This window comes from Chlamydotis macqueenii, chromosome 14, assembly GCF_036417535.1.
Source record: "Chlamydotis macqueenii isolate bChlMac1 chromosome 14, bChlMac1.mat, whole genome shotgun sequence".
In the NCBI taxonomy this organism is placed as follows: domain Eukaryota; kingdom Metazoa; phylum Chordata; class Aves; order Otidiformes; family Otididae; genus Chlamydotis; species Chlamydotis macqueenii.
In genome coordinates, this window is record NC_141569.1 from 2949105 (window position 1) to 2973225 (window position 24121).

The 24121-nt window shown below is 48.9% G+C and overlaps 2 protein-coding genes across 2 annotated transcripts; both read right to left on the reverse strand.

Moving 5' to 3' along the window:
* Positions 1–8605: 8605 nt before the first annotated feature.
* Positions 8606–11557, reverse strand: LOC147598950 (protocadherin beta-15-like). Its single transcript, XM_086759256.1, has one exon. It carries the CDS (start codon positions 11482–11484, stop codon positions 9043–9045), a length of 2442 nt encoding a protein of 813 aa, XP_086615382.1. The 5' UTR covers positions 11485–11557; the 3' UTR covers positions 8606–9042.
* A 5669-nt stretch (positions 11558–17226) lies between these two features.
* On the reverse strand, positions 17227–20764 carry LOC147598951 (protocadherin beta-15-like). The gene has a single exon (XM_086759224.1). It carries the CDS (start codon positions 20762–20764, stop codon positions 18323–18325), a length of 2442 nt encoding a protein of 813 aa, XP_086615350.1. The 3' UTR covers positions 17227–18322.
* Positions 20765–24121: the final 3357 nt, after the last annotated feature.

A 24121-nucleotide genomic window follows, 5' to 3' on the forward strand; every position in this document is an offset into this window, starting at 1 on the left:
AACAGCGCCGCTTGGCCCTGCAGCTCCTCGCTCATCTCAGCCTGGGCACCGGGGCACCTCCCGGCAAGGCTCGGCCGCCCTGTTCGGCGGATGAACGGGAGGAGAGGCCGTGCTCCCAGGCCTGCCTTCCCTCTTGCCCGAGGGATGACACCTGCGGAGCGCTCCTGCACTCGTGCCCGCTCTGCTTTGCTAAACGACCTGGCAAAAGCCCTTGCACCCTATAAACCGCCACCCACCGAGCTCTCCTGCACCGCCGCAAGCTCTAAGCAGCACCTTCCCTAGCTCGGGACGCCTAACAGGCACCGCCTCCTTAGACCGAAGGGGTTTCAGGACCGTCTGCCGGCAAAGTCGCCCAGAGGCCAGGGCTTAGTTGGACTTCTCGAGGCTCGGTTCTCGCCCGTTGAGGAACGCCAATGCACTGGCAGCAGTCACACTCGAGAAAGAAGAGGGACCTGTTACCTATAGGCTCGTCTGCCCTACCCACCTCTCCACCTAGACAGAGAAAAGGAGGAAACGTGGAACTCCAGAGGCGGTGTCCTCTGTCTGTATATATTACATTGACTCCAAATATTTGCCCCTTTTCGTGTGTTCTGTCTTCATACAGATCTACAGATATATTGATTTAGGATCGGCTGTAACAAGGTAGTGTGAATCTTCTCGAATCTGTCATTACATCCATGTTTTAATCTATTGAATCACTCTATGAAGCTGCTACATTCACCTTGGATTTCTCTCACACCATGTACAAATCTTAAATTCATGCTTAATCCTAACCGTGTGAAATATTTCAGCCGCCACAAATTGGCAGAGTTGGCAGGATAACAAGCAAAGTCATCAAACACTCACAAAACCAAAGTATCCAACCACATCTGGGCTTGTAATATTTGGCAGAACCGGGAAGCAATAGAAAACCAGTTAACTGAGGTTCAACTAAAGCTGGAATAAAGGAAGGCAGAACTTGTGAAATGTTAGGAGTGTTTCTTGAAGCTACCTGTCAGGACAACGTATAAGAAGAGGGAGCGAGACCTACAGGAGGAAATAGAAGGCAGAAAGGCAGTGGAATTCACCCTGTCTTTGAAAACTGAGCAGCTGCAGAAGCAGAGACGGGAGGAAAAGGAGAAAGCACAAAAGTTGGAAGAAAAGATCGAGACGATGCTCACGCGGACCCCGCATCTCCTAACCCCATACAAACTAGGGAACTCATGGTGTCCCCAGACGATACGCATGGTGATACTTGGGGTGGTCCTGCTGACTCTGACGAGGAAAATTACGACCTGTCACATTCCTCTAACAGGAAAGTTCTAACACATACGGGAGCACAGCTTTGAACATTAACACGAGAGGATGCCGACAAACTGGGTATGAAACCCGGGCAGTAGAGAGTTAAAGTCACCACAGTAACCGAACAAGTGTTACTCGACAAACCAGAACCAGTAATTTACAGCTCCTGGGCGAGAAGCGCGTGTCACCTACTCGCGTACAGTTAAAGATGACAAGGCAAATATCTGGGGTTTTGATGCTTTGAACGGGCGAACCTGGTGCCTGTCGGACAGCAGGGTCTGGTCCTTCGTTTGCAATGCTGTTCCCGACCCCAACAGAAATTGAAAGGCTACAGTGTGTGTAGTGCGTACAGCCCCTGCACACACCGATTCGAGGATTCCTGATGTCCCGAGAACCCGTTCTCTGCTGCGCCACAAACTGCAATTCAGAAGAGGAGAAGAGAGGAGAAGAAGAGAGGAAAAGGAGAGGAGGAGGGGAGAAGCGGATCAAATGGAATCAGTAAGGTTGGAAAAGACTCCACGACTTCCCTGGGCGGCTTCTAATGATTTACTACTCTTTCAGTAAAGATCTTTTTTCCTCAGATCCAATTTAATCCTCCCATAACGCAACATGAGACTAGACGAGAACATTTCCTCTCCTCCTATCGCTAGTTACTCGGGAGAAGAGACCAACACACACCTCACTACAACCTCCTTGCAGGTAGTTTGAGACAGCAATCAGGTCTCCCCTTCAGCATCCTCTTCTCCAGAATAAACAACCCCAGGTCTCTAAGCCGCTCCTCATCAGGCTTCTCCAGACACTGCACCGGGTTCCTTGCCCTTCTCTGCACACGCTCCAGAGCTCATTTCTGAAGTCATAGCACATTGAGGAAAGCGGCACATTATTTCCAGAACGCACGGCCCGTACAACGCAACAGTCTGGCCATGCCCATCACCTGACAGGAGATGGCGACCGACAATTGATTATCGGTGCCTAAATGCCGACGCAGCTCCGCTAACGGCCCTACTCACTTTTTCGAAAGGGAAAACCCATAGGAATTGAATTCAGAAAAGGAAGAGGCAGTCAAAACCCTAACACAGGAACTAAAAACACACCAATCTCTAGGACCTGTCCATGTGGGCAACCCTATTAGACTGGAATGGGGTTTGTTCAATGTGGTACCTACTGTAACCTATTTCAAGCTGGCCCTGATGGACCAAAAATGCCTTAAACATTTAGCTTGACTGCATTTAAAGAGACAGAACAGAGATATTCCGAGAGGGAAACAGGACTTCTGTCTTTGTCCGAGCAGTTAAACAATCTACTGTGCAATCTACTGTAAGAGCAATTGTCAGAGAAGGTGAAGCAAACACCTTGCCCACTGAAATTTGGAAGATAAACTTGGGATAATGCAACCAAATTTGAAAGAGAATTGCAATCCTGGTGACATCTAATCAATTTTACCTATGACCCCACCGACAGTAGTCATAGCTTTTGTTCTAACAATATGCAAAGCTTTGGTATACACCGTACACCCAATCATCATGCTGGGATTAAATCACAATGCAACTATACTCTGCCCCATCAAACAGAGTCTATGCGCCAGCAACACAGATAGAAAACAAACCAACCAAACCAAATAACAGAAAATACTTCAGCATGCAATTTACAGTGCCACTGAAATGGGGAATGAAACTCCTTAACAGCAATGTAGCATTAACAAGCAGGCATTATTTATTGCAGTGCCACATGCACGTAGGATCCATCCACCTAAGTGCACGCTTGTCTTAAAATCAAGAAGGAATATATTCAGTAATTTCATACATGATCATCAACAACTCCCCAAATACTGATACACAGTCATTAGTTTTCCTAGAAATTATTATAATATTCTTCACACGTTTCTGCATGCTCAGTCTTTTGACTCGAGGGTCGTCTGGTGGTCCCGTGGTAGTCAGAGCACACCCTCATCAAATTCACTGGTTGGGCTTCCATTAAACATCTCCATCTATGGTCTGGAGAACAGGTCATGGTGTTCCTTGTTCCACTTCTTTATTTCAGAAGTACTGTCTCAGGGCCTGCTTTACACTCCATCCGCAAGGCCTAACTTAGTTCTACCATCTGTCCTCACCATCCCGGATATGCTAGGCTAAATTTTAACAAACATGACATGCAGATCAAACTCTACAACTCAGAGAGAGTTATAGAGCAGGCATGTTTATTCGCTGCCACGTGTGTGGGGGATCGCTCCTCCAAAAGCACGCACACCAACAGCACATTTTACCAAAAATTTATATGGTGCAGGTATACATATTCAGAGGTTTGCACAATACAAAGATACATATGCATCAGTGAGGTGGGGTTATTTTAAAAAAAAAAAAAAACAACTTGCTTTAGCATTTCAGGTCTGTGTGTGGTGGTTGTTTACTTCTTCAGGGGTCTGACCTTCCTCTAGATGAACTTTAGTCATTCACCCATACTCTCCTTTCACTTGGTGATTTCAGCAGTTTCTTAATGACTTCTGACCAGATTTGTGGTGGAACACTAACATTGCAGCTCCCGTTACCATGTCCTTTGCTTGACATATTAGTCCTTGACAAATACCATTTTCTTGACAAATACCAGTCCCAGATAAGCTTAAGTGAGTTTCAAGGCAAACAGGATTGCTAGGCATTATCTAGCAGACAGTTAGTCTCCTATATCAAACAATATGCAGAGAGTTAGTCTCCTATATCAAGCAATATTTAGCAGACAGTTAATTTGCTGTATCAATTCCCCCCTTTTCTTTCTCCTAAGCAAATTCTTTTGCTGTTAAAAGTGGTTCATTATATTTCATTACTAATTTTAAGGCCCATATTTGTTCAGCAAGCTTCTTCAGTTTATACCAAAAGATAAGATTGACTACGATTAATATTGCCATAAATATCAGTAATATCAATATTCGGGTGGGTCAGTAGTTGTCGTGGTTTTGTTAGTAAGGGGGGGCCTAAGGTGGTAGCTTCTGTAGGAAACTGCTAGAAGTCGCTCCCCTTTGTTCAGTGGACTCGGACAGGCCTAGGGCGGACCCACTGCTGGCTAAGGCCAAGCCGATTGGTAGCAGAATGTCCCGTGATAACACCTCTGCGATAACGTATTTAAGAAAGGGAAAACAGAAAAAAAAAAAGGGAGAAGAGAAGATGTGAAGAAGCTGAGCAGTGGCAGAGGCGCAGAGGGGGAGGCACAGGCCTCACGGGCCTTGCAGGCTTCACCCTCTGGCCTCTCGCCAGGCAGCCGACTGGGCCCGACTCGGTCCAGCCGGGCTGCAAGAAGTGGAAAGGAGATGAGAAGTGAATAAGATGTAAAAAAAGATCCTGAGAGACATCTACCAGCCTGTTGTGAGGAACGGCTGCAGACGCCAAGGTCAGTTCAGAAGGAGGGGGAGGAGTAATGCTGCTGCTGGCCAAGATTCCCCTGCAGCCTGTGGTGACGACCATGGTGGAGCAGGTTGTCCCCCTGCAGCCCATGGAGGTCCACGGAGAAGCAGAGATCTACTTGGAGCCTGTGAAGGACCCCGTACCGGGGGAGGTGGATGCCTGAAGGCAGCTGTGGCCCGTGGAGGGCCCGCTGGGACAGCTGTTCTAGACGGACTGCACCCGTGGAAGAGATGACCCACACCGGAGCAGTTCCACGAAGGACTGTGGCTCGTGGGAGGGACCCCACGATGGAGCAGGGGAGGAATGTGAGGAGTTCTTTCCCCGACCATGAAGCAGCGGCGTGAAATAACGTACGATGAACTGACCACAACCCCCATTCCCTCTTCCCCCCTGTGCCGCTCAGGAGGGGAAGGTAGTAGAGATAATGTTAAGCTTGGGAAGAGGGAAGGGTGGAGGGAGGTTATCTTGTTCTCTGTCTCATTATCCTGCTGTTTGTAGTAATAAACGAATAGTTTTTTCCAAGTCGAGTCTGTTTTGCCCATGACGGTAACTTTAAGGATTTCTCCCTGTCCTTATCTCAAACCTCGAGCTGTTTTTCCTTATATTTTCTCTCCCTGTTCTCTCGGAGGGTGGGGGGAGTGAGAGAGAGACTGCGTAGTCTGGTCCTGATCAGGGCTGAACTACGACAGTAGTTTAAAATCTTCATAGCAGATGGGGAATAACCCATGAACATATCCCACCAATAGTGCTCTCCGTCTGACTTCACTCGTTCCATTATTTGGTGTATTCTTTCTGCATCATGTTGAATAGTAATTGAAGTCTTTTGGCCACTTTCCTGGACTTGCTTTATCAACCTCTTCAAATTCTCATGATGCAGTAGTTTTCTTATCAGAGCAAGATTCATTCCAAAAGGGGTGGGCTGCCAATCTTGAATCACTTTGTAACTAGATCGTAACAATTGATAGGTAGTGAGAGGAGCAGCATAATTAAAATCACATCCTGTGAGACGAACAAAATTACAGATACAAATATTTGAATGGTTACTCATGTCCACCATTAGATCACATAGAGTTCTCAAACAAGCACATCCCATACCCCTGTAAATTACAATGGTTTCTAGGGTTTCATTGGGGTGTTTCTCAAAGTGACAAACATTTTGTTCCATGTCAAGCCAAACATCCTGCGCTTTTATGGTATTGCCTTCACAAATAAATCCCTGCTGGTCTTGCACAGCACAAGTCTCGACATCAATAGTTTGCCATTTCTTCCCAGGTTTCATAGTCCAAACCCTTATTCTAAGGGATAAAGTACAGTTCTACGGTGATTTAATCCTAATGCAACAATCTGATGTAAATGTGGCTGTGTTGCTAGTAGGGTCAAAGGTAAAATTAACTAATTGCCACCATGATTGGAATTTCCTTTCAAATTCAGTTGCATTATCCCAAATTACCTTACAGATTTCTCTTGGCAGGATTCTGTCCTCTCCTTCCCTGATGATCGCAGCTGCTATTGATTGTATACATAATCGGGCTTGGATACAACTGAGTGCTTTAGAAACATTAGTTTGAACTATGTCTAATGCATCTACAATTAATTCATTATAACAACTTTTGCAATAAAATGAGGCCCTCTATCTGCAGGAATCCTGAATCTCTGTACAATTTCTTGTAGTAGTGCTTTAGTTACCTCCCTAGCCTTATTGGTTGAGGGAATGCTTCTGGCCAGCCTGAAAAGGTGCCTGTTAGGACCAACGGATATTGGAACCCCCCTTTTCTTGGGAGTTCTGAGAAATCGATTTGCCATTGCTGCCCTGGGTACTTTCCTTTCCCTATTTGTCCGAGTTGGGCTTTAGGGCTTATCTTAGGATTATTCTGCAAACATATTTCACACTGCTGTGTTGCTTGTTTAACAGCAGTGTAGAGGTTCTGGGCAACTATATGCTGATTCAAGTATTTATACAATGCTTCAGCTCCACAATGGGATCTTCTGTGTTCTGTTACAAGTACAACCCACAATAATGCAAATGGAATTATTATTCTGCCTTGCAGAATCTTTGCCCACCTACCCTTCTCTATTTCTCCACCTAAATCTTCAACTAATTTTCGATCCTCTTTGGAATACTTGGGTTCACAATCAATTTGTATTTTACTGTCTGGGACTAAAGACTGCACCTCCAATTCACCCCTCTCAGCTGCTCTTTTCGCTTCCCAATCCACCATGGCACTGCCCAATTCCTGAGTGGTATTTCCTTTCTGATGAGCCTTGCAATGCATGATAGCCACCTTTTCGGGTAGCTGCACTGCTTCCAGGAGCCTAAGTATTTCTTCAGCATGTTTTATATGTTTCCCTTGGGTGAAAGAGTCCCCTTTCTTTCCATATCACCCCATGGGCATGGACTACCCCAAAAGCATATTTGGAGCCCGTCCAGATACTAATATACCTGTCTTTAGCTAGTTCCATCACTCGGGTTAAAGTTATTATTTCTGCCTTTGTGCCAAGGTATTTGGGGCAAGGGCTGAAGATTCTATTACTTGATCCATAGTGGTTACCACATACGCTGCTTTGCAGACGCCTTGTTGAACAAAGCTGCTTCCTTCTATGTACCAGGAGTCTTCAGCATCTTTCAGTGCCTCCTCTTTTGGGCCCGGACAGCTGGAATAGACTGCTTCAGTTGTCTCCAGGCAGTAATGCGATACCGGTATCAAACAGAAAATAAATTTTCCTCACAATCCTAAAATTAACAGTTCTCTCTAAGGACTATTGATTACACATGAAGTATAGCCCATGTGACTGCAGTTACACAGACAGCAAAAACTGCCTGGTCATTCTACCACTTTCAAAAATCATATTGTTCTAAAATTACACTGCTTAATTATTTTACATCATATGACAACAGTACAATAGCTCACAGCAGACCATAATGCCCAGCTTCCTCCCAAGTAGCAGGAAGCTCCCCTCAGCACCCTCCTCACTTATACACTGAGCCTGGCATCACAGGGTGTGGAAGAGCCTTTGGGCTCATTTGGGAAAACTTATCCCAGTTGTTGGCTAATTTGGAAACTATGCCAGCTGTGTCCCCCACACACAGGTGCCACCAGATCCAGCTCCTCTCCCAGATCAGGGGAAAATTAACTCTATCCTAGCCATAACCAGGACAACATTATAACAAAACACATTACCTACCCCTACTGGAATGAACCTCACATTGGTGAGAAAACTGGTGCAGCATGAGGACCTAAATCAACTGCTGGAAGAAATGGGAAAAAAAACCACACATAATCTTCTTCTCTTCTGGTCACCACCACTAAGCCAGCCTGTCCTCAGAACTTATTGTTTTATTATTGTTTTGTTTTTTTTTTTTTTTGTGGAAGGATTGCTGTAGTCCTCTGCATTTCCTGACAGTCAATCCTCTTCCTGCCAGAAGTTCTCACCCACCAATTGCCCACCTCCTGGCATTCAAACACCTCACAGTTGCCTTCTGCAGCTGGAGCTGTTGGGAGAGTTGCAGAGGTTGCTCACCCCACAGCTTTGAAGACAAGGAGCAAAAGGAACAGAAAGACTCATGGCCCTGTGAAAACTTTGGCAGAGCTTTCCCAGAAAGAACATCTCTACAAAGATTGTCTCTTCACAAAGCATTCAGGTGGTCTCTTTATTCCATTTTGACACACAAGGGCATCCCCGTTCACAATGGTACACTTTGTCACTGCAGCACAACACGGCATGAGGCTTTCCAAATATTCCATGACAAAGTGCCTTCATTCAAATTATCACTTATAAATATTGGGCGACAGTTCTCCTCCAGAGGAAGAGGCAGCACAATGCACAAACACAATTCAAAGAGGAGTAGTAGTATTAGTAAACGGAAACACACTGAGCCCACACATCTCAGTCAGACACATCCAGAATTCAGACAAGAGAGAGACACCAGTGTTTACACCACATGGTAACACAATACTCACAGCTTCCACGCTTTTCTGAACGTGGAAGAAGGGCTATGGGCATGTCAGTGAGCATGCAATTTGTCAGCCCAAACTTGCTATTGTACAGAATAAGAATGAGTTTGTAGAGTACAGAATAAGAGGTCCATGGTCTTGCCTGAGGGCAAGTATATGAGAAATTAGCCATGGACGCTGGAACTAAGAGAGCTCTCAAGTTTTTCAGAAATGGCTGTAACAGACCTGAAACATTACTTCCTGCATGAAGAACACTTTAGTTTCATAAGTTTGGCTGTTTTTTTTTTTTAGGGGAGAGGAATCAGTGATGCCACTTGCAAATGCAGATTTACCTTGGAGTAAACCGTTGCCGCATGTTGCTGCCTGGATCCCTTCCTATAACGGGGCATGAAGACTCTAGCTGTGCTGACTCCATGCTAGTTAAAGGAAAGACTATTGAACTGTTCTGAAGAGAGCCTCCCTGGGTTGTCTGGTGCCATGTCCTCTGCAGTGATAGGGCCACGGGGGAACTCCCGTTCATCGTTGATAGCCTCACCTGGGGTACGGTGCTGTGGTGGCAGGCTGGGGAGGATGGGCTTCAGGAATTTGAACTCACTCTTGCCCGAGCCCGTTGTGAGGCTGACCTCATAGCAATAGCCATGGGGCAGGGTACCCGCAGTGGCTGCGTCTGCCAGGCTGCTCTGCAAGTGGCTGGTGCCATAAAGCATGTGCTCGCTTTTCAGCTCTTTTCTCTTGCACACCTGGAAAGTGGTGAAGGCTACCATGGATGCAAGGAAGAGGAGTGAGACGAAGACCAACGAAACAATTAAATAGGTTGTCAGGGAGTTACCCTCATCCTCCATGACCAGGCTGTTCTGCGGGAGGCGTATATCTGAAAAGTCATTCAGCAGGAGTGCGCTCAGGGCCACGGTGGCTGACTGTGGTGGCTGCCCGTTGTCTCGCACCAGGACAACAAGCTTCTGCTTCACAGCATCTCTCTCCGTCACTGGCCTCCTCAGACGCAGCTCCCCGCTTTGGCTACCCACCACAAACAGACTGGGGTCGGTGGCCTTCAGCAGGTGGTACGAGAGCCACGAGTTCTGCCCTGAGTCAGCATCAACAGCCACCACTTTGGTGATGAGATACCCGGCCTCAGCTGAAAGGGGCACCAGCTCGCTGGATGGTGGGCTGCTCTCCTGTGACGGGTACAGCACCAGTGGCGCATTGTCGTTTTCATCCACCACGACAAGACGGACAGTGACGTTGGAACTGAGGGGAGGAGACCCCATGTCAGAGGCCAACACCAAGACCTCCATCTGCCTCACTTGCTCGTAGTCCAGAGGCCGCAGCACAAACACGTGCCCGTTCTCAGAGTTCACAGAGATGCAGGAGCAAGGAGGCCGCTCTGCAGGGTGGGCCCATGCCAGGGAATAGGTCACCTTGGCATTGGGCCCCTCGTCAGCATCCGAGGCAGTCACAGCTCCAACCAGCACTGTGGGGACGTTGTTCTCACGTACGTACACGGTGTACGATGTCTGGTTGAAGACAGGCACATTGTCATTGACGTCGGAGATGTCCACCGTGAAGGTCTGGGTCATTGTGAGAGGAGGTGACCCAGCGTCTGCTGCTGTGACAGTGACAATGTACTGGGCTGTCACCTCCCGGTCCAGCGTGCTTGCGGTCACCAGCTCATAGTAATTCTTATAGGCTGGCCGCAAGGAGAACGACAGCTGGTCCTCAAGGGCACAGGAGACCTTCCCGTTGGCACCAGCATCCCAGTCTCTAACAGTAAAGAGGGCCACCACTGTCCCAGGTAATGTATTCTCAGGAAGGGGGCTGCTGAAGGAACTGACCACCAGCTCTGGTGCATTGTCATTCACATCCACCACCTCCACCACCACCTTGCACATCGCTGACAGGCCCCCACCATCTGTGGCCCGCACACTGAGCTCGTGATTGTCTGCCTCCTCAAAGTCCAGAGGCTTTGTGAGTTTAATTTCACCACTCATGGGGTCAATTGTGAACGCTGAGTAGCTCTGGCCCACCCCTTGGCTGAACTGATACGAGATGTCCCCGTTCACTCCCACATCCCGATCGGTTGCTACCACGCGTAGAACAACAGAGCCCTCCGGCGCATTTTCCAAAACCTGAAAAATGTACAGTTTCTGTGTGAAGATGGGAGCATTGTCATTTACATCTAGAACGACAACGTGGATTTCAGTAGTCCCACTTCGGGGTGGAGAGCCTCCATCCACTGCAATGAGACTGAAATCCAGCTCTGCCTGCTCCTCTCTGTCTAGAGGCTTTTCCAAGACCAGTTCCACATATTTATCGTCCTCACTCTGACTCCCAAAGGAAACGCTGAAGTGCTCGTTCTCAGGAGCAATGCTGTATGCCTGGATGCTGTTGCTGCCCACATCCAGGTCCCGAGCCCCTTCCAACGGGAAACGCGAGCCCACGTTGCTCGTTTCCGGGATCCTCAGAGTGACTCGTTCCTCCGGGAAAACGGGCGAGTGGTCGTTGACGTCCTGCAGGGCCACCTCGACCCGAAAGAACTGCAGCGGGTTGGCCAGCAGCAGCTCGAAGGCGAGCGTGCAGGTGGCAGCCTGCCCGCACAGCTGCTCCCGGTCCAGCCTCTCAGCCACGACGAGGCGGCCGCTGCCGCGCTCTAAGCGAAAGGGCTGCCGGCCGTCCTCCGACGCCAGGCGGGCGCCGCGAGCCGAGAGCTGCGCCGGCGCCAGCCCCGCGTCCTCCGCCACGTTGCCGACCACGGAGCCGCTCTCCCCCTCCTCGGCTACGGAGTAGCGGAGGGGCTCGCAGCGAGCGTGCGGCAGGGAGAGGAAAGCACAGAGACACAGCACTTGCCTTGCGATCGCCATGGCGGGGCGGCGGCCAGCCTCCGTCTCGCGGATCCCCCGCGCAGTCCTCCGCGGCAAACGGCGCCCGGCAGCAGCGCGGCAGGCGGACGCCCTCCCTCGCTCCGTCTCTCTCGCCCAGTCCGGCTGGCGGCCGGGATCGCGGCCGCTGTTGCCCGGTAGTGGACGGCCCGGGGCACCGCTCGCCGCTGCTACCCGGCTGGGCTGGGCTGTGCTGGGCTGGGTTGAGCTCTCCTCCCCGCCCGCAGCCGCTCGTCACCGCCTTGCTGCGATCGCCATCCTGCGGCCTTCTGCGGGACTGAACCCGCATCCGCCTCCCGCCCGCGGTGCCGGATAGCCCCGGTCCCCGGCCCCGTGCGCACACGTTTGGGGGCTCCGCGGCAGAACGCGGGCGCACCTCGCCGGAGAGGGCAGGAGCGCCGGGAGCCCCGCTGGGTAACAGCGCCGCTAACAGCGCCGCTCGGCCCTGCAGCTCCTCGCTCATCTCAGCCTGGGCACCGGGCGCCGACGCACCTCCCGGCAAGGCTCGGCCGCCCAGGCCGGCGGATGAACGGGAGGAGAGGCCGTGCTCCCAGGCCTGCCTTTCATCTCGCCCGCCGCCTGACACCTGCGGAGCACTCCTGCGCTTCTGCACTCGCGCCCGCTCTGCTTTGCTAAACGACCTGGCAAAAGCCAATTACCTCGCACCCTATAAATCGCCACCCACCGAGCTCTCCTGCACCCCCGCGGGCTCTAAGAAGCATCTCCCCTCCCTCGGGACGCCTCGCGGGCAAGGACTCCTTACGCCGAAGGGGTTTCAGGACCGTCTGCCGGCAAAGTCGCCCAGAGGCCAGGGCTAAGTTGGACTTCTCGAGGCTCGGTTCTCGCCCGTTGAGGAACGCCAATGCACTGGCAGCAGTCACACTCGAGAAAGAAGAGGGATCTGTTACCTATAGGCTCGTCTGCTCTACCCACCTCTCCACCTAGACAGAGAAAAAGATGAAACTTGGAACTCCAGGCGGTGTTCTCTCTCTGTATATATTGCATTGGATGCAAATACTTGCCCCCTTTCTTCGTCTGTTCTGTCTTTATATGTTTCTACATACATATTGATTTAGCATCGCCTCTCATAACTTAGTGTGTATCATCATCTTCTCGAATTTGTCATTACGTCGCTGTTTTAGTCTCAACACGTACTATTGAATCACTCTATGAAGCGCTAAATCGCTGCTACATTCACCTTGGATTTCCCTTACACCATTAACAAATCTTAAATTCCTGCTCAATCCTAACCGTGTGAAATATTTCAGCCGCCACAAATTGGAGGAGTTGGCAGGATGACAAGCAAAGTCATCAAACACTCACAAAACCAAAGTATTCAACCACATCTGGGTTTGTAATACTTGGCAGAACCGGGAAGCAATAGAAAACCGGTTAACTGAGGTTCAACTAAAGTTGGAATAAAGGAAGGCAGAACATGTGAAATGTTAGGACTGTGCCTAGAAGCTGCCTGTCAGGATAGGAAAACCATAAGAAAAGGGAGCAAGACCTACAGGAGGAAATAGAAGGCAGAAAGGCAGCGGAATTCACCCTGTCTTTGAAAACTGAGCAGCTGCAGAAGCAGAGACAGGAGGAAAAGGAGAAAGCACAAAAGTGGAAAGAAAAGATCGAGATGACGCTCACTGGGATCTGCATCCCCCTAACCCCATACAAACTAGGGAACTCATGGTGTCCCCAGACGATACGCATGGTGATACTTGGGGTGGTCCTGCTGACTCTGATGAGGGAAATGATGATCCCTCGTTCCCCTCAGATTCCTCTGAGGAGAAAATTCTAACAGATACGGGAGCACAGCTTTCAATACTAACACAAGAGGATTTTGAGGGGCATGCGCAAGTGGGTGGGGAATATTATAATGATTTCTAGAAAAACTGATTATTATGTATTAGTATTCCGGGGATTATTAATGATTACTCCTGAAATCACTAAATATATTCTGTCCAGATTTTCAGATCGGCATGCACGCTACATGGAAGGATCCTCTGTGCATCAGGCTCTACAATAAACAATGTCTGGTTCTTAATGCTACACTGGCGTTAAGGAGTTTGATTCCTGATTTCAGTGACAGTTTCTTGTGACCGAGATGGGACTCTCTTTCTGAACCTCGACGGATCTGACAGATCGCAGGACCTCCAGCCGGCACTGAGGGATTCTTGGGGAGAACCTCTGATCCCTGGACCAAAGATCTCGAAGCAAGTTCCCTGGGACAAGGTAAAGGCATTCTTATTTCATCTGAAAGGGGTGCCCACCCTTAAGTCGTGGTGAGAGCTTCACAGGGTTGGGCTAAAAAAGGTTAGAAGTTGCCTACTCGTAAATCGCGGCAAAAGCTTTGTGTGGTAGGATTAACGCGGGTCGGTATTGGTTAGGTCTGTACACAGCTTTGAAAGGGGCCCCAGGGTGTTTTAGCAGTAATTTAATAGTTGGTAATTTCTGCTACAACGCTGTTAATGTTGAAGTCTATATGCATATGTTGTGGTAAACGGGACTTGAATATCACACAGAATTGCATTTGGGGCTTTGAACTTTTCTTGGTGGCAGGATTGACCTTGTCTGTAGATCAGTATTATTGTTTCTTTTTTTGGTACAAAAAACTCTTTTGTAAAATATAGGAAAGCACGTCTTTTACGTCTACCTCGATGGAAGGGGAAGTATTAATGAAGTCTCCACTGGGATGTGTTCTTAAACACTGGAAGGATATAAGGGGAGACCCACTGACTAGGAGAAAATCGGTAGAATATTTTACAGTTGATGTTATCTTGTAGAAGGGAAGGAAAGTGTGATGTAGTCCCCTACGTTGATTTGTTCTTTGCTTTGAGAAATCATCCCGAGTGGCAGAAAGCTTGTGGATGTGTCCCCAAGGATCCAATGGTTTTGGCATTAGAGAAAGGAAAAAAAAAAAAAGAAAAAATAAAAAGGTTGAAAAGATCTAGTTCTGCTTGCAGCATAGAAAATGGTGTTTAAAATGTGGAACTGAAGAGGAAGACATAGAATTTATGTGTTAAACTTATGTGTTATCTTTAAGTGTTGATGCAGATTTAACAAAAGAAATAATAGAAAAGGGGGCAGAACACCAAATCCCTGGTGGGAGCTGCAGAATGCAGCAGTTGAATATCGAGGGATTCAGTCCTATTGCAGGGAGAACTGGAAGCCAACAAGATCAGGCAGAATAAGGAGTGCTTCAAGCCCTCCCACTTTGACAAGCAGTACGGGAACAAAGCAGGGATGAGGTCAGGCGTGTGGTAGAGAAATGGATAAAATAACTGCAATAGGAGAGAGATTGGGAAAATCAGTGTGCAAAGTGTAAAGAAGGGTGGCATTGGAAAAATGAATGTCCTTATTCTGAAAAAGAAATAAAAACTGGCAGCACAACAGACACCTTTATCAGAAGTGTAAAGATTTTCTAGTTGATACTGGAGCTACCTATTCAGTTTTAAATACTTGTAGAAGAAAATTGAGTAAAAGCATGTAGACATAATTGGTGCCACAGGGAAAGCTGAAAAGAAATCTTTCTTTCAATTTTTAACTTTTAAGTTGGGTAAACAATGAGGAATTCACCAATGTATATATACCAGTGTCCTGTTTCCTTACTGGGGAGAAATTTATTGAATGAATTGAAAGCACAAATTAGTTTTTAAAACTGTGAAATTCAATTAAATATTCCTGAATCAAAAGCCATAAAGGCAAAAATTTTATGTTACAGACAACTTCAGAGCCACATGAAATCCCTCAAGAAGTGGAGAATGCAGTAACTCCTTTGGTGTGGGCTGGTGAAGTTCCTGGACATTCAAAAGCAGCAGAACCAGTTAAGATTTTTTAAAATATCGACTATTAGTCGAATGTGAATCAGAATTCAATACTCCCATTTTACCTGTGAAAGAGCCAAAAGGTGAGGAATGTAGATTAGCACAAGATTTAATGGTAATAAATTTAATAGTTTAAGATATTCATTCTGTAGTGGCAAATGTGCATACCTTGTTGATAGCTTTAAAAGAAAATCACAAGTGGTTCACTGTATTGGATTTGAAAGATGCCTTTTTCTGTATTCCCCTTGACAAAAGTAGTCAGGCATATTTTGCCTTTGAGTGGGAAAATCCCAGAACCGGGCAGAAGACTCAGCTCATATGGACAGCGCTACCTCAAGGATTTAAAAATAGCCAAACAACCTTTGGAAATCAATTGGCTAAGCAATTAGAAACATGAAAAAGAATTTATCCTGAAGAATTGATGTTGCAATATGGAGATGACATTTTAATAGCCACAGAAACCAGAGAAGAATGTTTCCACTTTCCTACTAATCTGTTTAATTTCTTGGGAAAAAAAAGTGATTACAGAGTTTCCAAGAAGAAAGCACAAATTGGGAAAGAGATCGTCATGTGTTTCCGATTTGAGATCACACAAAGACAAAGATGACTTGAAAACGAGAGAAAGGAGGCAGTTTGTCAAATGCTGGAACCAAAAGGAGCTAAGAAGTGGCAAACATTTCTGGAAATGGCTGGATGGTGTCACCTGTGGATTCCTAATTATGGACTGCTGGTAAAATCTTTATACGATACTTTAAAGGAATCTAAGGAGGGGCCCCTCGTGTGGGTACCTGAAGCTCAAAAGGCATTCCAGAATGTAAAGGTAGCTCTGATGTCTGCTCCTGCTCTAGGATTGCCTGATTTAACCAAATCCTTTGAATTGAGAAGAGGAGAAGGGAGGAGAAGAAGAGACAAAAAGGAGAGGAGGAGGAGAGAAGTGGATCAAATCAAATCAGTAAAGCTGGAAAAGACCTTTAAGACGATCAACCACCATCCACAGTCCAATCGTCAACCCAACACCATCATGCCTACCAAACCATCTCCCAAGTGTCACGTCTACAGGTTGGTTGAACACCTCCAGGGATGGCCACTCCACCACTTCACTGGGCGGCTTCTTTCAATGCTTCACCACTCTTTCACTAAAGAATTTTTTTCATCTGCTCCAATCCAAACCTCCCCTGACGCAACTTGAGACCATTTCCTCTCCTCCTATCGCTAGTTACTTGGGAGAAGAGACCAACACACACCTCACTGCAACCTCCTTACAGGTAGTTGGAGACAGCAATCAAGTCTCCCCTCAGCATCCTCTTAGAATAATAGAATCACAGAATGGTTAGGGTTGGAAGGGACCTTCAAAGGTCATCCAGTCCAACCCCCCTACAAGAAGCAGGGACATCCCCGACTAGATAAGGTTGCTCAGAGCCTCATCCAACCTGGCCTTGAAAGTTTCCAGGGATGGGGCATCCACCGCCTCTCTGGGCAACGTGTTCCAGTGCTCTACAACCATCAGTGTAAAAAATTTTTTACTAATATCTAATCTAAATCTACCTCCCCCTACTTTAAAACCATTACCCCTCGTCCTAGCACAACAGGCCCTACTGAACAGTCTCTCCCGTCGTTTAATTTGGGTCTTTGTGGAAGAGATGGCTGTAGTCCTCTGCATTTCCTGACAGTCAATCCTCTCCCTGCCAGGAGTTCTCACCCACCAATTGCCCACCTCCTGGCACTCAAACACCTCATAGTTGCCTTCTGCAGATGGAGCTGTTGGGAGAGTTGCAGAGGTTGCTCCCCTCACCCCACAGCTTTGCAGACAAGGTGCAAAAGGAACAAAAAAAAACCTCCTAGCCCTGTGAAAACCTTGGCAGAGCTTTCCCAGAAAGAACTTCTCTACAAAGACTGTCTCCACACAAGGCATTCAGGTGGTCTCTTTATTTCACTTTGACACACAAGGGCATCCCAGTTTACAATGGTACACTGTATCACTGCAAAACAACACAGCATGAGGCTTTCCAAACATTCCATGACACAGTGCCTTCATTCAAATTATCACTTATTATATATGGGGTGACCATCCTCCTCCAGAGGAAGAAGCAGGACAATACTCAAACACAATTTTAAGAGTAGAAGGAGAAAGGGGGAAAAGGAGAATGCAAATGCTCTAACACAAACCCAGAAAATCCTACATGGGACTGGAAAGCTGTTCCACAAGAAACATCTGAAATCAGGAATAACATAGATGAGACCAAACTCAATGAGTCTTTTCCAAGTTCATCTTCATTTTACCTTCAAAGGCCTTTGAAGTAGCATGTGGAGTTTTCATACAAGCCAACCAAAATCAATGAACATAGTTTCACCATTCTGGATAGTTACACTCTGTCCCAACACCTTTCGCACTGCTACATGTTCAAAGCAATCCAAAGGACACAGCCTACCTACCCATCCCCCTCACGTGGGCCAAAGGAAGATCTCTGCACAGACAATATAGTGACCAGAGAGCAAAACACATTGAGCCCACACATCTCAGTCAGACACAGCCAGAACCCAGACAAGAGAGAGACAAGTGCTTGCACCACATGGTAACACAGTACTCACAACTTCCATGCTTTTCTGGGTGCAGGAGGAGGCCTATAAGCATTTCCAGTGAGCATGTGATTTGTATGCCCAACTTTGCTATTCTACAGAAAAAGAAAATGCGTTTATAGAGTACAGAATAAGAGTTCCAGGTTCTTATCTGAGGACAAATGAGACAAGAAATCAGCTGGAGATTCTGGAACTAAACAGACTCTCAAAGTTTTTCAGAAACGGCTGTAACAGAGCTGAAACATTATTTCCTGAGTGAAGAAGCCTTTTGTTTCATTAGTTTGGTTGCTTTTTTTAGGGGATGGAAATCATTGATGCCAACTGGAAATGCAAATTTACTCTGGAGGAACTGTTGCGGCACGTTGAAGCCTGGATCCCTTCTTATAATGAGGCATGAGGCCTCTGGCTGTGCTGACTCCATGCTAGTTAAAGGAAAGACTATTGAACTGTTCTGAAGAGAGCCTCCCTGGGTTCTCTGCTGCCATGTTCTCTGCAGTGATGGGGCTACAGCGGAAATCCCGTTCATCGTTGATAGCCTCACCTGGGGTACAGTGCTGAGGTGGCAGGCTGGGGAGGATGGGCTTCAGGAATTTGAACTCACTCTTGCCCGAGCCCGTTGTGAGGCTGACCTCGTAGCAATAGCCATGGGGCAGGGTACCCGCAGTGGCTGCATCCGCCACGCTGCTCTGCAAGTGGCTGGTGCCATAAAGCATGTGCTCGCTTTTCAGCTCTTTTCTCTTGCACACCTGGAAAGTGGTGAAGGCTACCATGGATGCAAGGAAGAGGAGTGAGACGAAGACCAACGAAACAATTAAATAGGTTGTCAGGGAGCCACCCTCATCCTCCATGACCAGGTTGTTCTGCGGGAGGCGCACGTCTGAGAAGTCATTTAGCAGGAGTGCGCTCAGGGCCACGGTGGCTGACTGTGGTGGCTGCCCATTGTCTCGCACCAGGACAACAAGCTTCTGCTTCACAGCATCTCTCTCCGTCACTGGCCTCCTCAGACGCAGCTCCCCGCTTTGGCTACCCACCACAAACAGACTGGGGTCGGTGGCCTTCAGCAGGTGGTACGAGAGCCACGAGTTCTGCCCTGAGTCAGCATCAACAGCCACCACTTTGGTGATGAGATACCCGGCCTCAGCTGAAAGGGGCACCAGCTCGCTGGATGGTGGGCTGCTCTCCTGTGACGGGTACAGCACCAGTGGCGCATTGTCGTTTTCATCCACCACGACAAGACGGACAGTGACGTTGGAACTGAGGGGAGGAGACCCCATGTCAGAGGCCAACACCAAGACCTCCATCTGCCTCACTTGCTCGTAGTCCAGAGGCCGCAGCACAAACACATGCCCGTTCTCAGAGTTCACAGAGATGCAGGAGCAAGGCAGCTGCTTTGCAGGGTGGGCCAGTGCCAGGGAATAGGTCACCTTGGCATTGGGCCCCTCGTCAGCATCCGAGGCAGTCACAGCTCCAACCAGCACTGTGGGGACGTTGTTCTCACGCACGTACATGGTGTACGATGTCTGGTTGAAGACAGGCACATTGTCATTGATGTCAGAGATGTCCACTGTGAAGGTCTGGGTCGTTGTGAGAGGAGGCGACCCAGCATCTGCTGCTGTGACAGGGATGAGGTACTGTGCTGTCTCCTCACGGTCCAGCGTGCTCACAGTCACCAGCTCATAGTAATTCTTATAGGCTGGCCGCAAGGAGAACGACAGCTGGTCCTCAAGGGCACAGGAGACCTTCCCGTTGGCACCAGCATCCCGGTCCCTGACTGTAAAGAGGGCCACCACTGTCCCAGGTAATGTATTCTCAGGAAGGGGGCTGCTGAAGGAACTGACCACCAGCTCTGGTGCATTGTCATTCACATCCACCACCTCCACCACCACCTTGCAGATTGCTGACAGGCCCCCACTATCTGTAGCCCGCACACTGAGCTCGTATTTATCTGCCTGCTCAAAGTCCAGAGGCTTTGTGAGTTTAATTTCACCACTCATGGGGTCAATTGTGAACGCTGAGTAGCTCTGGCCCACCCCTTGGCTGAACTGATACGAGATGTCCCCATTCACTCCCACATCCCGATCGGTTGCCACCACACGCAGAACCACAGAGCCCTCTGGTGCATTTTCCAAAACCTGAGCAACATACCGTTCCTGTGTGAAGACAGGCGCATTGTCATTTGCATCCAGAATAACAATGCGGATTTGGGTAGTCCCACTTCGGGGTGGAGAGCCTCCGTCCACAGCGATGAGACCAAAACTCAACTCTGCCTGCTCCTCTCTGTCTAGAGGCTTTTCCAAGACCAGTTCCACATATTTGTCGCCATTACTACGAGTCCCAAAGGAGACGCTGAAGTGCTCGTTCTCAGGAGCAATGCTGTATGCCTGGATGCTGTTGCTGCCCACATCCAGGTCCCGAGCCCCTTCCAACGGGAAACGCGAGCCCACGTTGCTCGTTTCCGGGATCCTCAGAGTGACTCGTTCCTCCGGGAAAACGGGCGAGTGGTCGTTGACGTCCTGCAGGGCCACCTCGACCCGAAAGAACTGCAACGGGTTGGCCAGCAGCAGCTCGAAGGCGAGCGTGCAGGTGGCGGCCTGCCCGCACAGCTGCTCCCGGTCCAGCCTCTCAGCCACGACGAGGCGGCCGCTGCCGCGCTCTAAGCGAAAGGGCTGCCGGCCGTCCTCCGACGCCAGGCGGGCGCCGCGAGCCGAGAGCTGCGCCAGCGCCAGCCCCGCGTCCTCCGCCACGTTGCCGACCACGGAGCCGCTCTCCCCCTCCTCGGCTACGGAGTAGCGGAGGGGCTCGCAGCGAGCGTGCGGCAGGGAGAGGAAAGCACAGAGACACAGCACTTGCCTTGCGATCGCCATGGCGGGGCGGCGGCCAGCCTCCCTCTCGCGGATTGCCCGCGCAGTCCTCCGCGGCAAGTGGCGCCCGGCAGCAGCGCGGCAGGCGGACGCCCTCCCTCGCTCCGTCTCTCTCGCCCAGTCCGGCTGGCGGCCGGGATCGCGGCCGCTGTTGCCCGGTAGTGGACGGCCCGGGGCACCGCTCGCCGCTGCTACCCGGCTGGGCTGGGCTGTGCTGGGCTGGGTTGAGCTCTCCTCCCCGCCCGCAGCCGCTCGTCACCGCCTTGCTGCGATCGCCATCCTGCGGCCTTCTGCGGGACTGAACCCGCATCCGCCTCCCGCCCGCGGTGCCGGATAGCCCCGGTCCCCGGCCCCGTGCGCACACGTTTGGGGGCTCCGCGGCAGAACGCGGGCGCACCTCGCCGGAGAGGGCAGGAGCGCCGGGAGCCCCGCTGGGTTACAGCGCCGCTAACAGCGCCGCTCGGCCCTGCAGCTCCTCGCTCATCTCAGCCTGGGGACCGGGCGCCGACGCACCTCCCGGCAAGGCTCGGCCGCCCTGTTCGGCAGATGAACGGGAGGAGAGGCCGTGCTCCCAGGCCTGCCTTTCATCTCGCCCGCCGCCTGACACCTGCGGAGCACTCCTGCGCTTCTGCACTCGCGCCCGCTCTGCTTTGCTAAACGACCTGGCAAAAGCCAATTACCTCGCACCCTATAAATCGCCACCCACCGAGCTCTCCTGCACCCCCGCGGGCTCTAAGAAGCATCTCCCCTCCCTCGGGACGCCTCGCGGGCAAGGACTCCTTACGCCGAAGGGGTTTCAGGACCGTCTGCCGGCAAAGTCGCCCAGAGGCCAGGGCTTAGTTGGACTTCTCGAGGCTCGGTTCTCGCCCGTTGAGGAACGCCAATGCACTGGCAGCAGTCACACTCGAGAAAGAAGAGGGATCTGTTACCTATAGGCTCGTCTGCTCTACCCACCTCTCCACCTAGACAGAGAAAAAGATGAAACTTGGAACTCCAGGCGGTGTTCTCTCTCTGTATATATTGCATTGGATGCAAATACTTGCCCCCTTTCTTCGTCTGTTCTGTCTTTATATGTTTCTACATACATATTGATTTAGCATCGCCTCTCATAACTTAGTGTGTATCATCATCTTCTCGAATTTGTCATTACGTCGCTGTTTTAGTCTCAACACGTACTATTGAATCACTCTATGAAGCGCTAAATTGCTGCTACATTCACCTTGGATTTCCCTTACACCATTAACAAATCTTAAATTCCTGCTCAATCCTAACCGTGTGAAATATTTCAGCCGCCACAAATTGGAGGAGTTGGCAGGATGACAAGCAAAGTCATCAAACACTCACAAAACCAAAGTATTCAACCACATCTGGGCTTGTAATATTTGGCAGAACCGGGAAGCAATAGAAAACCGGTTAACTGAGGTTCAACTAAAACTGGAATAAAGGAAGGCAGAACATGTGAAATGTTAGGACTGTGCCTAGAAGCTGCCTGTCAGGATAGGAAAACCATAAGAAAAGGGAGCAAGACCTACAGGAGGAAATAGAAGGCAGAAAGGCAGCGGAATTCACCCTGTCTTTGAAAACTGAGCAGCTGCAGAAGCAGAGACAGGAGGAAAAGGAGAAAGCACAAAAGTGGAAAGAAAAGATCGAGATGACGCTCACTGGGATCTGCATCCCCCTAACCCCATACAAACTAGGGAACTCATGGTGTCCCCAGACGATACGCATGGTGATACTTGGGGTGGTCCTGCTGACTCTGATGAGGGAAATGATGATCCCTCGTTCCCCTCAGATTCCTCTGAGGAGAAAATTCTAACAGATACGGGAGCACAGCTTTCAATACTAACACAAGAGGATTTTGAGGGGCATGCGCAAGTGGGTGGGGAATATTATAATAATTTCTAGAAAAACTGATGATTATGTATTAGTATTCCAGGGATTATTAATGATTACTCATGAAATCACTAAATATATTCTGTCCAGATTTTCAGATCGGCATGCACGCTACATGGAAGGATCCTCTGTGCATCAGGCTCTACAATAAACAATGTCTGGTTCTTAATGCTACACTGGCGTTAAGGAGTTTGATTCCTGATTTCAGTGACAGTTTCTTGTGACCGAGATGGGACTCTCTTTCTGAACCTCGACGGATCTGACAGATCGCAGGACCTCCAGCCGGCACTGAGGGATTCTTGGGGAGAACCTCTGATCCCTGGACCAAAGATCTCGAAGCAAGTTCCCTGGGACAAGGTAAAGGCATTCTTATTTCATCTGAAAGGGGTGCCCACCCTTAAGTCGTGGTGAGAGCTTCACAGGGTTGGGCTAAAAAAGGTTAGAAGTTGCCTACTCGTAAATCGCGGCAAAAGCTTTGTGTGGTAGGATTAACGCGGGTCGGTATTGGTTAGGTCTGTACACAGCTTTGAAAGGGGCCCCAGGGTGTTTTAGCAGTAATTTAATAGTTGGTAATTTCTGCTACAACGCTGTTAATGTTGAAGTCTATATGCATATGTTGTGGTAAACGGGACTTGAATATCACACAGAATTGCATTTGGGGCTTTGAACTTTTCTTGGTGGCAGGATTGACCTTGTCTGTAGATCAGTATTATTGTTTCTTTTTTTGGTACAAAAAACTCTTTTGTAAAATATAGGAAAGCACGTCTTTTACGTCTACCTCGATGGAAGGGGAAATATTAATGAAGTCTCCACTGGGATGTGTTCTTAAACACTGGAAGGATATAAGGGGAGACCCACTGACTAGGAGAAAATCGGTAGAATATTTTACAGTTGATGTTATCTTGTAGAAGGGAAGGAAAGTGTGATGTAGTCCCCTACGTTGATTTGTTCTTTGCTTTGAGAAATCATCCCGAGTGGCAGAAAGCTTGTGGATGTGTCCCCAAGGATCCAATGGTTTTGGCATTAGAGAAAGGAAAAAAAAAAAAGAAAAAATAAAAAGGTTGAAAAGATCTAGTTCTGCTTGCAGCATAGAAAATGGTGTTTAAAATGTGGAACTGAAGAGGAAGACATAGAATTTATGTGTTAAACTTATGTGTTATCTTTAAGTGTTGATGCAGATTTAACAAAAGAAATAATAGAAAAGGGGGCAGAACACCAAATCCCTGGTGGGAGCTGCAGAATGCAGCAGTTGAATATCGAGGGATTCAGTCCTATTGCAGGGAGAACTGGAAGCCAACAAGATCAGGCAGAATAAGGAGTGCTTCAAGCCCTCCCACTTTGACAAGCAGTACGGGAACAAAGCAGGGATGAGGTCAGGCGTGTGGTAGAGAAATGGATAAAATAACTGCAATAGGAGAGAGATTGGGAAAATCAGTGTGCAAAGTGTAAAGAAGGGTGGCATTGGAA